The 15973-nt window shown below is 36.9% G+C and overlaps 1 protein-coding gene and 1 long non-coding RNA gene across 2 annotated transcripts; one reads left to right on the top strand and one right to left on the bottom strand.

Annotated features, from left to right (window-relative positions):
- The first annotated feature begins 3899 nt into the window (after positions 1–3899).
- LOC138139385 (uncharacterized) lies at positions 3900–4724 on the top strand. The gene is made up of 2 exons (XR_011162281.1): positions 3900–4132; positions 4190–4724. It is a non-coding gene; the product is annotated as an uncharacterized lncRNA (long non-coding RNA).
- A 3691-nt stretch (positions 4725–8415) lies between these two features.
- LOC138138631 (uncharacterized) lies at positions 8416–13888 on the bottom strand. Its single transcript, XM_069058620.1, has 2 exons — positions 13612–13888; positions 8416–9221 (listed from the first exon to the last, which is right to left on the bottom strand). The coding sequence occupies exons 1-2, from the start codon at positions 13886–13888 to the stop codon at positions 8416–8418; spliced, it is 1083 nt and encodes a 360-aa protein (XP_068914721.1).
- Between the last annotated feature and the right edge of the window lie 2085 nt (positions 13889–15973).

The following is a 15973-nucleotide window of genomic DNA, read 5'->3' as shown; positions in this document are numbered from 1 at the left end:
AACAAAATCAATTCATTTCTTTATGAATCGTATAAAAACAAACTATTTGACACTATGTTTTTTGCGCTTTTTTTGCTTTTTTTGTAGTTTTACGCTTATTTTTTATCTTTATGCTTTTTTTCGACTTTTATGCTTATATAAAACTTAATTTTAATTTATCAATTTTTCATAGATTTTAATTTCTAGGGCTTGTGTACCTAATTTATTTATGATATGCCGGCACAGCTACAATGCATGGGAACAGTTGAATAAAACCAATGCTGTAACAATTTCACAATTTATTACTGAAGAATTGGCAAGGTTTTTCCTACCAAATGCAGTACCAAAAAACAAGATTTTGTTAATGCTTTCAGATGCAGCGCATGGTTAAAGCGGCATCTAATATTAAATTTTTTTATAAGAAATTAATTGGTCGCTGAAACAATTCGCTTACAATTTCCATTAGTTAACGGGTTGGTAAAAAGTGGTAAGAAAATTTTCGTGAAAGCACCTTTACGAGTACAGCACTTTAAAAGGGCATTACCTAATGTTTCGCTGCCTCCGGAACCAGTACTCACAAGATGGGGCACTTGGTTAGACGCCGCAGTTTATTATGCAAAGATTTTAAGAAAATTGTTTTGGATTTTACTGATACAACTACAAAAGCCATAACAGACTGCAAAGATGTTATGCAACGTCAAGAGTTACAAAACAACTTGGTGTTTATTAAAGTAAACTACAATTTTGTGAGCAAAACTATAGAATATCTTGAAAAACAGCAGTTGTTGTTAACTGAATCGATAAAAATTATTGAGAAATTTAAAGAGAGGATTCTTTCTGTCCCGGGTAAAATAGGAGAAATCGTTAAAAAAAAACAGGAAACATTTTCAAAAAACGAAGGTTTTCTTAAATTGCAGGACATCTGTAAAATCTTAAATGGAGAAGCTGATATCGATGTGGATTCTGACATAATTGTTAAATTGAAATACGCACCTATCACTAGTGTCGATGTAGAAAGAAGTTTTTCAGCGTACAAAAAATCTTAAGTGATTTCACAATGGCCAGTATAGAACAACATCTTATTAGCAGCTGTTTCAAGCAGGAACAAGAATCTGACTTTTAAATCTTATATGGTTTTTGTTAGTTACTTTTGTATTAGGTACACAAAATATGTTTAAAATTTACTTGTATAGGAAGATTGTTACCATAGCATAAGAATAAGGTATAATTTTATTTTTGTAGTTATGTTAAAATACAGTTTGGTATGCTCATAATAAAAGTATTTTTTAATAAAATTTTATACGTTTTTCAGGTTTTTAAGCTTTATTTTTGGGTTTATATGCTTTTTTATGTCTTTTTATATGCTTTTTTTGACAAAATGATGTGCCATTTTAAGCGCTTATTTCTTAAATTTTTATGCTTTTTTATCCGGTCTTTAGTTATGAGTAGCTAAGGTATGGTTTAGAAATTTTGACAACTGAATGACACATCTGCTCAGTTTTCCGTGTCCCCAATAGTACCTAAGTACTTTTTTAAATTCTAAACGAATGTTTAAGTATTTTAAAAGAAACTAAAAAACTGAAAATACACACAGTTGTGTTGAAAGTTTTAAACCGTTTTAAATTAACAAAAAGTTCAAATTCAAGCAAATATGTTAAAGAAAAAACAAAGTATAACTTCAAACAATTCAAACTTAACCTCACTTACACGATTTTAGAACAATAATTTATCGACCAATAAATCTTATAAAAAATGGAATTAAGAACCATTATTTGGTATTAAAAATATTAAAATAATCCTTGACATTGAAAGAATCATTTTGTGATGTTTAACTAGTTCCTACTTTTTGACCAATAATGACTGGTAATTGACCGATCAAGGACCGGTCAACTTTGACCAAAAATAAATGACCGGTCATTTATCCATCACTACTGGCAATAATAGTCAAAAAATTACTAAACATATTTGCAGCGTTGCCAAACTGACAATCAACAGGTGGTGTTTCAATAGAAATGGCAAAGCCTATAGGCACTCTAGGCATTTCGATATTGTTTAGTGTTATCGTTGTTTATAATTTATTTTCTTCATTAAAATATACAATTTTGTTGTGAATATGCTATTTAAAAGTGATTGATGAATAATTACAATGTTTCCCTGTAATACAAAAGTTTCACTTCTATCGTGCGTCTTCACGACACATTCTGTTTTTTTTTTGTGTAAGGTGGTCATGGACAGAATCGTACAGTCGATGGACAAATAAAACTGGAACAAAAATGTAGTGTTGTGAGGTCCGGTAATTGACCCATTTGACCGGTCAATAATTGTCAATGACTTGACGTATTTGACCAGTCATTTTTAAAATTTAAATTTCCCGCTTATAATGTTGAAGATTATAGGATATGATGACTGTTTGACTGATGGGATGATAGGTGCGTTTTATTGCTGCCTATCATCTATCTTAGGATAGGTTAAAAATGACATTTCGCACAAAACGATTTGCTGGTAACAGGATAGACATTTGACAGATCGTAATGTATCTATAGGAAATTATATTTATTTGAGGTTGCGATCATAACTATGGATCAACAAAAATATCGCTGATATTAACATTAAAACAGTTTTTTAATTCTGTGCACCAGCACGAATTAAATTCTTGTGCAAATAACGTAGAACTAACGGAAGGTATTTTGCATCAAATAATTGTTTAGTAAGTATTCAAATAAAGACAAAAATAAAATATTGAAATAAAAAATGTTTAGTATGAGTAATGACCATGTAGTGAAAATGCAAAATTATTATGAAGAGTACGTTCCCCATCAAAATTCCAGCACGTTTAAATCGCATTTTAGAGTGTCCCCAACACAATTTGCATTTATTTTAAATAGAATTGCTCTAAATGTTACATTTACCAAGAAGAATCCACAATTACATGGAGGACGACACCAAATTTGTGCTGAGAAAGCGCTTTTAATTACATTATGGACTTTGGCAACGCCAGAGTCTTACAGAGAAGTGGGCGATCGTTTTAATGTCTCAAAATCGTCAGTTTTCACTTCTATCAACATAGTAATATCGGTAATATTACAAAATTTGTGCCCCCATTTTATTACCTGGCCGAATGATGCCGAGAAAGAAATTATTGCTGTACGCTTTTCTAAATATGGATTACCAAATGTCATTGGCGCAATTGATGGTAGCCATATTCCTATAAAAAAACCTGAAGAAAATGGAAATGATTATTACAGGGTGATTTACGAGGAATAATGAGCCCTCGTAAATCACCTTGTATAATCGAAAAAATTATCATTCCCTTGTATTGCAAGCAATCTGTACTCCAAATTTGATGTTTATCGACTGCGACGTGCGTTGGCCCGGAAGCGTGCATGATGGAAGAGTCTTTAGAACTTCAGACATATATGAAATTGGACAAAATTTATGTGAACCAAATTATCACATAATAGGAGACGCTGCATATCCCTGCAAGTCCTGGGTTATGACACCATTTCGTAATAATGGACATCTAACACCTGCAGAAGTCTATTACAATACTCACTTGTCAAAAACCAGGGTTGTTATAGAAAACGCTTTTGCATTGTTAAAGGGTCGCTTTCGCCGATTAAAATACATGTTAGAAAGAAAACACATTGCTGATTATACCAAAACCATAGTTGCATGTTGTGTTCTACATAACATTTGTATACTGCAACATGAAGATGATTTGCAACCATTTATTGATGAGGGGGAGGACCCTAGAGACATACATATGATTCCTAACAACAATGCAATGGACAACACGGGAAATCTAGTTAGAAATAATTTAGTAAATTTACTGTGGAACCAAAGATTTGGTTAAAATAATTATAGTCTATTTTTTCCTGGTAGGCGCGTGCGTGCACATTTACAAAATCCTGTAACGAAATGCGACTTTCCTATTGGTTACTTTATTTTTCTACTTACACTAGAGAAATGTGCAATATTGCAGTGTTCTGTACTGTCAATCAGGTCCAAGCTGCCATTTTTGTTTCATCGTGTCTTAGTTTTCCTTTCGTGTTTTGTGTTGTGTCCGTTTATTTATTAAAAAAACAGTTCTTAGAGGTTAAGAAGTTTTTATATGTCAACAAGATGTCTCAATTTCGATCACCAAATAGACGGCGTAAGTTGGATTTATGCTAACAGCAAGTAACCGTTTTTTATTAATGCATATTTATAGCAAATTTCTCACAAGCCGAGAAAGAAATGATCGTTAAAGTATTTCCTGGGATCTCCAAGAATTTTGCCAAGTTAACCAAGACGGCTCAAATGGAAAAAACTGCAGATTATACCTACTGGTATTGATTTCTGAGTTTTTTTTTGTTGTATCACAGCTTAATTACTTTGTGTTGAAGGTTGTGGATATAGAACCATTCAACGATACTTGGCTGAAGAAAAGAAGTGTGGGCAATTACAGGCACCGAAGAAACCTGATAGGAAATGTATGATTCAATTGGATGAACATCCAAAATATCTCATTCGAAAAACAGTGCACTCATTTTTCTCTGCAAACAAAATTCCAACAATTGATGCTGTGTACAGGGAATTGCAAAACAAGGAAGAAATTCCAAACATGTGAACTGTCAATTTTTGTCGATGTCACTAATTTTTTTAGGTGAAAAGTGCGGTGATGATTATTTTATTTTATTTTTTTTTAAATTAACGATTGAATCCAAAAGTATTGAGTTGTTTTGTACCCAATTTAACTCCTGTATGTATAAAATAAAAATAAAAAATGTTGTACATATAATATTTGTTATCAATCTTTTCACGAGTTCATTTATAAACTTTTTTGTTTACATTTTAGAAATGATACAAAAATTAAATCATAAACATGAGTTTTAATGTGCAACCACAAATACTGATCCCCCTAGATAATATGCAACCAAAAATACTTACAATTCCTGCTCCCTGCTAAAAATTTTAGCTATGTGATTCTACCTTTCGGAGATGGGCACGCTCGCGCCTACCAGGAAAAAATAGACTTTAGTTGAAATTTTTTATTTATTACTTAGGGGAGACACCCAATTGACACTTTGTAATTATTAAGTACATATGTGTTTAATTTATCAAATAAAATCCAAACATGCAAAAATATTAATATTTATTTTGAACAATATAAATACTGAATGGTCAACAAAAGGAACTTAACATTAATATTCTATACAGTAATTTGGTGGTTTGCCCTTCAGACATATTTTATAAAAACATAAATAAATCCTTTGTACTCTTAAAAACGAGAAACGAGCAAAATTAATTCACGAAACAAAAATTTCATTATTTTTTAAGAACATCGAGAAATTTCTTTAAAAGGTCTTGATTTTCACGATGATGATGCTCCATTATCTCAAGTCTATTTTTTTCTTTTTCGGCATTATTTTTATTATACACATCCAACCATTTCAGCATATTTTGGCGTGGTGAAACTTTGGTATAAGGTTTGGCTCTTTTTGAGCTGGTAGTAGAAACTTCTAAAGAAGTACCATTTGATGATGCTTCCACATTTAAACTAATGGAACTGCAAGGTGCAACAGGAGTTATGATAGGCATATCTTCATAAAAGTCTGACATAATTTCAAAGTACTCCCACTCCTTGTTACTGTTTCCACTTTTGTTGTTGTGGTCTTTGACCTCCTTGTATTTAGTTGTTAGAGTGGTTATCCTATTTTTAATTTGTCTAGTGGTAAAAATTATACCCATGTTCTTTCATTTTCATAGAAATAGCTTGATGAATGTCTTTTTAACTTACCCGACCAAAGGTAGGTAAGTTATTGTGATCGGTCCAAAATTTCGAATTGCTAATTTCATCAGATCTTAACGTTTTGAGGTCCTCTGAACACGTTTATGAAGTTTTTAGAATGATGTCTGTCTGTGCGTCTGTCTGTCCCACTTTTCGTTCTCCCACGATTACTCAAAAACGCTTTGACCGATTGCTTTCAAATTTGACCAACACAAACTTACCCGTGGTCTCTCGAGTTGAAAAACTTTTGGTGTCAATCGGACCACGGGGGGTGGAAGAGGGTGGGGGTAGGTCGAAAAAATTATAAGGGAACATGGAAATTTGACTTTACCATTTGAAAGGGCATGTGTTTTTATGTCGGAAACGATGTTTACCATTTGCGGATTTTTCCAATATGGCGGACTTATGAAGTAATTTACGTCTTCATAGGTCGACGGCGATAACTGCTGAAACTTTTAACAAAAAAATCTCGGATCTTGCCATTGGAAATAACTCTGTAGTAGTGACCACCGAATAGAGTTTGGTGTCAATCCGACTACGAGGGGTGGAAGAGGGTGGGGGTTGCTCGAAAAAATAATGAGGTGACATGGAAATTTGACATTACCAGTTGAAAGGGCATGTGTTTTTATGTTGGAAATGATATTTACTATTTGCGAGAATTAGAAGACGACTTATGTGGGTTAACACGGATAAGGTAGGTATCTCGGGTCAATTCAGATTGGTTTAAATTGATGTCGGGTAAGTTACTAGGCCGGGTCTTCGACTCGGCTCCGTCCCTCATTTTTTATATTTAAGTTTATTGTTACTCAATTCTCCATACAAAGTCAATAACAATGCAGTTTCTTGTTTATTCATAGCCCCTGTAGAAGTTGTAATGTTATTACTGCAAGTTGAAATGTTGGATGAGACTTCATTGGGCACTTCGAGTTCATGCTCATCTTCATCCAAGACATCATCATCATCATGCTTTACAGTCTCAGTAGTTTGAAAAGTTGCAGTTGTGGACGGAGTGGCTGTTGATACCGCTTGATAAACATTTGCTAAGAAAAACATTTTTAGGAACAGTTTTTTAGCATGTTCTTCTCTTTTAGAAGTTTGAACTTACTTTCTGAATTGTACCACAATAAACTCCCGTCTTCTAATTGGAGTATTTTATCCATCTCAAGTCAATTAATCTTTAAAAACAGCGTAGAACACAAAAGGCAATAAATGAACACAATAACAAAACCAAACCATATCAGACTTGACAGAATTGACGTGCAGATGACAGTTCCCCCTCCATTTCTAGCGCGTCCTATCGTCTCCAGAGACGATGTCGAAGATAGCTAGCGGCTGACACTATTTTTGCAATAAAACGATTGGATTGATCAATTAGATGGATGATAGGGGGCCATAAAACGCACCTAAATACAGGGTCTATCAGAACTGGCGGACCAAAATAAGACGGTGAAATCATAATCTTCTGGGAATAATAGGAAAAATAGTATAATAGGTATATTATTATACTCATGTCACATCGTGAGGAAGTTCCTTAACATTGACACAGAACATAATACACAACAAAGTCATAATGCGGAGGCGAGACGCCGGTAATTATGTTGATAAGCACTGCACTATTACTTGATAGTAATATCCGTAATAGTGTATGTATTCCGGCAAAATTGCCGTGCCGCCGGGTGGAGGTGGGATAGTTGACAAAAAAATCCATCTTTATTGGATTTTAAAATAAGAACGTTTTTAATTGACCAATCGCGTGTAGATATAAAATTACCTTAAAAAATTATATTATCAACTATCGAAACAAATTTGATTGTTGCAAAGACATAATAATTGAATATTATGTCATGATAAATTATATAAATTACAAAAGTCATTAATAACGCTTAATGTTTACTTCTTCAGAATATTTTGATATGCTTGTCTTATATGGACAGTATGATGACAGTGCCACAGTTGCCGCTCAGGAGTACGCAGTTCGTTTTCCCAATAGGGAACATCCTAGCAGAAATACTATAACCTGAAAAATACTATAACCTAAAAACGTCCGTCATTGCACAAACAATGAGGATATCCAACAATGCATATGCATCATTTGAAATGCATCCATAGTTACAAATAAAGCAGGAAAACTAATTTGTTGCGTACACTGCTGCTGACTACAGTGTTGCGTACAACGGGGAAAATGTGGTTGAAATGTGCTTGATGGTTTTCACTGCTTTATTGTTTACTGATACATAATTATGGTGACTACAATTCGGTGACTCTACTCTCTTGGAGTTTTTATTCTACTCTTGGGCGAGCGAGACAGCCTCAACCGCCCCTTCCTTACTCCTACGGTATCCCCACCCTTGTGCGGGTAAACTGCACATGGTCCCACCGCGGGAGAACATGGTAATACATGCATGACTTATTGAATGCTACATACATTAGGTCAACAAAATTTGATGAGAAAGAAACACCTTGTGACCTACGCCAATGACTAACTTAAAAATTTGCTTCATTTTAACTTAACAAATATGACTCAACTTAACAGGTATGACTGAACTTAACTAACTTAACATGTATGACTCGACTTAACAAGTATAACTCGACTTAACTAACTTAACAAGTATGACTCGACTTAACAAGTATAACTCAACTTAACTAAAAACCCACCGATTAGCTAGCTATAAAGCGTCAGTGTCTATCGGCAACACACATATTTTTTGGACGGCGCGTTTGAAGGTGCCGGCCTTGGTTTTCACAGACACAACACGCACAAGATTATCCTTGCCTGGGTGGAGTGCCTCGATCTTGCCTAAACGCCACTGCAGCGGGGCGAGGTTGTCTTCCTGCACTAAAACGATGGTGCCTACACTGAGATGTTGCTGGTTCGTTGTCTTCCACTTTGTTCGGTGCTGCAACTCGGTTAGATACTCCTGCGACCATCGCTTCCAAAAATGCTGCCTTATCTGCTCCACGCGTTGCCATCGAGAGAGTCTATTTTCTTTGGTCTCACATCGGTCTGGTTCCGGGGTTGCCGTCAATGATAAGCCAATTAAGAAGTGGCCAGGGGTCAATGCTTCGAGTTCGCTAGGGGATTCTGGTAAGGGTGTTTTAGGTCGCGAGTTCAAACATGCTTCGATGAGAGTTAAAACCGTATACATCTCCTCGTTGGTTAGTAATGATTGTCCGACGATCCGTTTCAAGTGGTATTTGACAGATTTTATACCGGCTTCGTAAATACCTCCAAAATGAGGCGAACGAGGTGGAATGAATTCTATCTTGTCCTGAGACAAATCATCTATGAATGATCGAACCTTTGCTGCCTTGATGCAATTTTGAATCTCGCGATCGGCTCCTTTGAATGTTGTTGCAATGTCTGATACTATGATTGACGGTTTTCCACGTCGAGCCATGAAACGTTTGAGAGCATTGATGAAATATTCTGATGTGCAATCGGATACCAGTTCGAGGTGAATCGCTTTAGTAACTAAACAGATAAATAATGAGATGTACGATTTTACCGACTTCGTTCCGCGACCGCGTAGTCAATTCCAGTGTTAATGAATGGTCTGGTTGATTGAGTGATTCGATAAGCCGGTAAGTTACCCATTAACTCCGAAATTTTTATGGGATTTACCTTTGCGCATTTCACACATTTGTGAATCTCTTGTCTCACCGTGCTCCTACCACATAACGGCCAATATTTTTGTCTTATGGCTGCTAAAGTTGCCTGCGGCCCTGCATGCAGCTCTCGAGAATGAATTTGTTTGATTATTAATTTTGTAATGTAATCGTTCTTTGGGAGTACCACTGGGAATTTTCTGTTATATGGCAAGGTGCTATTTGCCAGCCTGCCCCCTACCCTGAGAATTAGGTCCTCATCTATGAATGGATGCAATGCAAGCATCTTGCTCTCTGGTGGACATTGTTTATTTTCTGATAATTTTTTTACTTCCTTTGAGCTTGAACTTGTTTAATTCTGATACTTGTCGCTTGATCTAATTCTTTTATTGTTAAGGGTCCCGAAGATTTATCCTTTCTACATTTATTAGTGAAGCGCTTGCACCATGCAATTATACGAACCAATTTACAAAAGTGCGAAAATTTATCCAAAATTTGTCACCGTTTGATCAAGGATACATTTCCGTTATGATCCGAACCTTGACTGGTTAATGATACCGCCTTGTTCATAATATTTGGGGGCCAAACCCCGTCCGCTTGTTGCAAAAAGTCTGGGCCACTATTCCAAAGACTGTTATGTTGGATTTCTGCCGATCGACATCCTCGCGAAAACACGTCAGCCGGGTTGAATTTGGTTGGTATATGCCGCCAATCTGTAATGTTTGTTTTGTCCTGGATTTCTGCAACTCTGTTGCCTACAAATGTCTCTAATGTGTTTGGAACTGAATTTATCCAACTCAATACTATGGTTGAGTCCGTCCAACAAACTGTTTTTGAGAAATTTATTTTCATTGACTGTTTGACACTATGCAAAAGCCGTGCTAGCAATGTTGCCGCGCATAGTTCTAACCTTGGTAGCGCTACTGGTTTAATGGGAGCGATCCGGGATTTGGCGCAAAGTAGACGCATTGATATTTGTTTTCCTTTGACCGCGCGTATGTAGATGCAAGTTCCATATGCTGCTTGAGATGCGTCACTGAATGCATGTATCTCTAGCGCCTCTGGCAAATGAATACCGATGACTCGTCGAGGAATTGAAATTTTGTCAATGTTACGCAAGTCTTCGGTGAATTGACGCCAGGTAATTTGCAAATCTGAAGGAATGGGATCATCCCAACCGAGCTGCAATGTCCATAACTTTTGCAATACTACCTTTGCCGTTACTAAGAGCGGATTGATTAATCCTAAGGGGTCGTATAAGCGAGCTATGAGTGCGAGTACGCGTCGCTTTGTATATTATTCTGAATTTTCATCGGTTGATGGAGAACCGCTGTTTGAGTTTGTCGAATAGAATAGATTATCTGAGTTACCATTCCAAAACATGCCTAAAATTTTGGAAGAATCTGAATTTAATGTGATATCGTGTTGCTGAGAATTTTTTATGACTTGCGCGTCATTGGACGACCATTTCCGCAGCCGTAACCCGCCTTTACTTAAACAATTTGATAATTGTGATTTTAATTCTAGCGCTTCTTCAACTGTTTCCGCTCCTGTGAGAAGGTCATCCATAATTAGTGGACTCCAAGGTTGCTAGTTTCTGCATGGATTTGATTGCTAAATAGGGTGCCGAGGCGATTCCAAACGTTACCTTTCTTATCCGATAAGTTTCCACTGGGCCGTCATCTCGCGCGCGCCAAAACAAACGTTGAAAGTCCCTGTGCTCTGGGTGTAGGTACTTCAACTTGAAAATACATTTTTTCTATGTCTGCGCTGAATGCGATTGCATGTTTGCGGAAACGTAGTAAAATGTGAAAGAGGTCTTCCTGGAGTTTCGGACCTACGCTCAACATGTCGTTGAGACTTAACTGATTGTGGGATTTGCACGACGCGTCGAAAACTATTCGTAATTTCGTTGTTAGACTGTCTGGTTTTATTACTCCGTGATGGGGCAAGTAGAAACATCTGAATGAATTTTGAATGTTTTTTGCGGAAACCTTTTCGATATGACCAGACTGCAAATAATCTTCCATTACATTAAAATAATCCTGCTTGTATTTCGGATCTTTTTTGAACTTAGTTTCCAATGCCTTATATCTCGTGAGGGCTGTCGTGTAATTAGAATGGAGGCCCGCTCCTCCTGCGTATTTGTTTTTGAATGGTAATTTTACCGAGAAGTTACCCGCGAACGTTCTTTCAAATGTCGTTTCGAAATTTTCTTCACAAAGGCGGTCTTCTTCGGATAACGGTATTTTATTGTCGAAACTTTCAATTTCCCAGAATTTCTCGATTTGTTTCTGCAGGATACTGACCGTGTTGCAATTAAAATGTGCTCTTTTGTTGTTTGGGCAGACGCCTGAAATAATTCAACCGAGTTTTGTTTCTTGAATAATAGTTCCGTGCGGTTTTGAATAGCTTTTTCCGGGCATAACGAGTTCCCAGAAGGTATCGGCTCCTATTAGGATGTCTATAGGACGATTTTCTGCGAAGGTCGGGTTGGCCAGATCGACGCCGTCCGGAATTTGCCATCTGCTCGCGTCTAACGTGCACTGCGGTAGGTTTTCTGAGATTTTTTCCACAATGACTCCCGTTAAATTTTTCTGATATTCGGTGTAACTCGATTGTATCACGCATGAAGCTGATTTGTTCATCTGCTTGACCGTTTGATAAATTCCGTTTACTGCTAGCTCTTTCTTTGTGACTGGTAGGCCAAGTTTATTTACGGTGCTTTCCGTAATGAAATTTAATTGAGACCCGCTATCTAACAACGCTCGGAATGTTTTTTTTTTCCGTTTGCATCTGGGACGATTACTATGGCTGTTGGCAAAAGGACATTTGTAAATGACGACTTACTTATTGTGTTTGCGGACGCGGTTGTGACGCAAGAGTTGGCCACCGCCGGTTCGGCTGTAATTCTTTCTGTCGAGTTGTTAGGATTTTGATTTTCTTGTGTGTTTGAATTTGAATATAGGTGTAGTAACGTATTGTGTCTTTTTTGACAGACTCTGCAGTTACTTGCTTTACAGTCCCTTGTGGAATGGTTTGATTTAAGACAATTGTTGCATAGCTTGTGCGATTTTGCGAAGTTGATTCTATCATGTATGGATAAACTTAGAAAATTTGTACATTTGAACAATGAGTGATTCTCGCGACACATAACACAGGCGGATGTTTTTTCGTCGAGTGTTAATGCTGCGAATCTAGTGTAACCTTTGTTGTTTTCGCCGTTTGATCTTGAAACTCCCGATTTGTTTGTATTGTTCGCCATTGAGAATGTATTGTTGACTGCCAACGACTCTATTGTTTGACACCGTTGTTCTAGAAATGCTGTAAGATCGGACCATTTTGGTAGCTCTGCAGTTAATTTTGCCTGCCACTCTTTTTTTGTTGCAAAGTCCAATTTCTCCGTTAATATCAAGGTTAAAATAGGATCCCATGACTTTGTGTCGATGTTTAGAGCTTTAAGAGCATTTAGATTGATTATGAATGTGTCGCTTAATTGCTTGAGCGTCGACTATGAACTTTTGTTTATTGTCGGTGCGTTTAAGATGGCATAAAGATGCTCTTGTACAATTAGTCTTTTGTTATTGTATCGTTTTTGTAATGTCTCTCATGCAGATTTGTAATTTGCTGCTGATACCGTCAATGATTCGATTATGCGATTAGCTTCGTTTTTTAGACAAGATTTTAAATAATGAAATTTCTGAATATTTGGAATTCTGTCATTTTTATCGATTAATGCTTCGAACGTGTCGCTGAATGAAGTCCATTCCGAATATGACCCGTCAAAACTAGGTAAATTGATTGTTGGTAACCTGACCGATAGCTCGCTCGAATTGGTGACCAATTGCCTTTCCGGGGTTTGCGCTCGCCGGAGTTTCGATTAAAGATTGTAACCCGCTCAACGTTTCATTGTATTCAACATCGAATTGTTTAGCTTGACTTTCCGTAGATGTTTTGCCTAAGAGTGACTCTAAATGTTCAATGCGGTATTGACACTCGAAAAATTCTTCGTACATGGAACTTAAATTGTTGATGCGATTTTGAACTTGACCGACGTCGTTATTTTGAAAATTGTTCAAGAATGTTTTTGTATATCCTAGCTTTCGTTTTATTGCGCCTCTTTTAATGTTTAACTTCGTTAATTCGGCTTGTAATTGAGTCTGTGTGACTGACTCCGCGATACTTTCTGTTTCAATCATTCCGCTGATAACTAATTGATCACTGTTAACGAACGAGTGAGAGACAATTGCGATTACTGACGTACGTGTTTGATCTCGCTTTTTCGTTGTTTGAACGGAATGTGAAAGGAATTTTAGGAACGAACTCTAACCTGCTGCTGAATGCTGATGCTGCGTCTCCCAACGGAATGATGCATCTGGTTCCTGGAATGGGCGAGCTCTGGATCCCTGGTGCTTGATTGCTCTCGATTTTGAAGAACTGCACTGGTGTTTTCGTTGGTTTTTTGACTAAACTCGTTTTGATTGACCAAATGTTGCGTACACTGCTGCTGACCACAGATGTTGCATACAACATTCGTTGTTTTTTGAGTAAATCCGTGTTCGAAAGACCAAATGTTGCGGACACTGCTGCTGACTACAGTGTTGCATGCAACGAGGAAAATGTGATTGAAATATGCTTGATGGTTTTCACTGCTTTATTGTTCGCTGATACATAATTATGGTGACTACAATTCGCTTACTCTGCTCTCTTGGAGTTCTTATTCTACTCTTGGACGAGCGAGACAGCCTCAACTCCCCTTCCTTACTCCTACGGTGTCCCCACCCTTGTGCGGGTAAACTGCACAGTTACCTTCAGGAAGGCGTGTGTGATTGGTTATCTTAAAATCGTTTTCATTTCAAAACTAACATGCTTTTGACGTTTTTTGTTGTAGAATCCTTGTCGGATTAAATATTAAAATTTGCAGTTAACGACTGACGCGCGAGTTCTGGGATACCCTGTATATCTGAAAAGAAAGAGATGTTTTCAGATAACCGAAAAAGACCATTATCATTTTTATTTCTGTCATCCAAACTGAAAAGTCTTAAAGAAAATGTTCCAAATTTCGCGGATTTTAATTTAAGAAAGCTTAAAAGTTTTAATTATTGTTGGTCTTTTTCTTGCCACCTGTAATAGGGATCCATTGTTTCTTGTCATTTTATCGACTCTTAGAACCGATGACTGCGAAATGTTTGACACAGACTGCTGAATGTTTTGTTGGATTACATGACTCCCTATGAATGCATTTAATCCATCTTTTTTTTTATTTCTTCATCTTTTGGAAAAGAAAAGACGGTCACATACATATTAGTACTGTCGCAATTGCTTGAACAATAAATTTCAGGCATATTTAATGAAAGGAAAAAGACTCACCCTGGTAATTATTTAGTCAAATTTTTAGCGCTTTTGATAAAATGATGTTTATTATTATATCCTAAAGGGCACCAACCAAAAGTTTATTTTATACCTAACTAATAATATATAGCTTTCACTGTTTTCATTTGTTGCAAAAACACAAATTTTCGGTGCACTTCAAACACAGCCAGCGGCCATATATTAGCTAACGCCGCTGACGCTAACAGCATCAATCAATCACTTGAGAATTAATTAACGTTTTTCACTGATTTCAAGAATTGTCTTCAACATAAATTTGATAGGTAAATATAAAAAGACTACCACCTTTAATTTATCACTTTTACTTTCTTGCAGTTTTTTTGACACTTTTTACAAAGAAAACTTGCGAAAACGGGACTATTTACACGCCGCGATAAACGAACAAATAGACTGTTTTGAGCTCCCGCTCGACGCATCGCATGGACAACGTGGGCGCGTGGGCCTCAGCTTGTGACGTCAGATCACGTGACACAAGCTTTGGTCGCGGCCTCTATCTATCTCGAAGGTTACGGTCAATCATCAAGACGGCGGTGGGATAGAACGTTACGAAATTCGAACTGTCATAATGACATTTTCATATAGCCCAATTTACTCCAACAAAATTTTGCTGTACTAGTTTTTCATGAATTCGTTAGTACGTAATATGAAAAAGAAGACGCAAGTTGCAATTTGGTACGCAACACTTAAATGACATTTTAAATTCAATTTGACGAATTTGACCAAGGACTTGTCAAAATTTCTTTCAAATGTTAAATTAGTTTCTGTTGGAACTTAGGTCACCCTTATCGGGGGTCCGTGGTGCGCGATACCACATTATAAAAAAAAGGCCGTCGCTTATCTACATATAAGAGAGAGCGTTGTGTGCTCTCACTCACTTTTGTATTCAGTTTTGTCTTGTATGTCAATTAATGTTATGTTATAAGTGAGCATCTGTTCTTCATTTCAAATACATATTTTGCTAACACTATCACTGCGTATTTTGTTCGTTTCGTACTGGGACACAGTACTTAACAGGTTATGAGTCCAGAATTTCGTGAGTGTTAGTGAAACACGTGCCGAGGACGAATACGTGGTGAAGACGCCATGATGAACGCCACCAACAGGATTGAGCTCTTGGACAAGAGCAATTACGATACGTGGAAGTTGAGAATACAAGCCCTGCTGATCAAAGAAGACTTGTGGGAACACGTCAGCGGCATCTCCACGAAGCCCGAACCAGGACAGAAT

This window comes from Tenebrio molitor, chromosome 9 (genome assembly GCF_963966145.1).
Source record: "Tenebrio molitor chromosome 9, icTenMoli1.1, whole genome shotgun sequence".
Lineage (NCBI taxonomy): Eukaryota > Metazoa > Arthropoda > Insecta > Coleoptera > Tenebrionidae > Tenebrio > Tenebrio molitor.
Note: the sequence above shows the minus strand (reverse complement) of the source record. Positions and strands in the feature narration are given on the sequence as shown.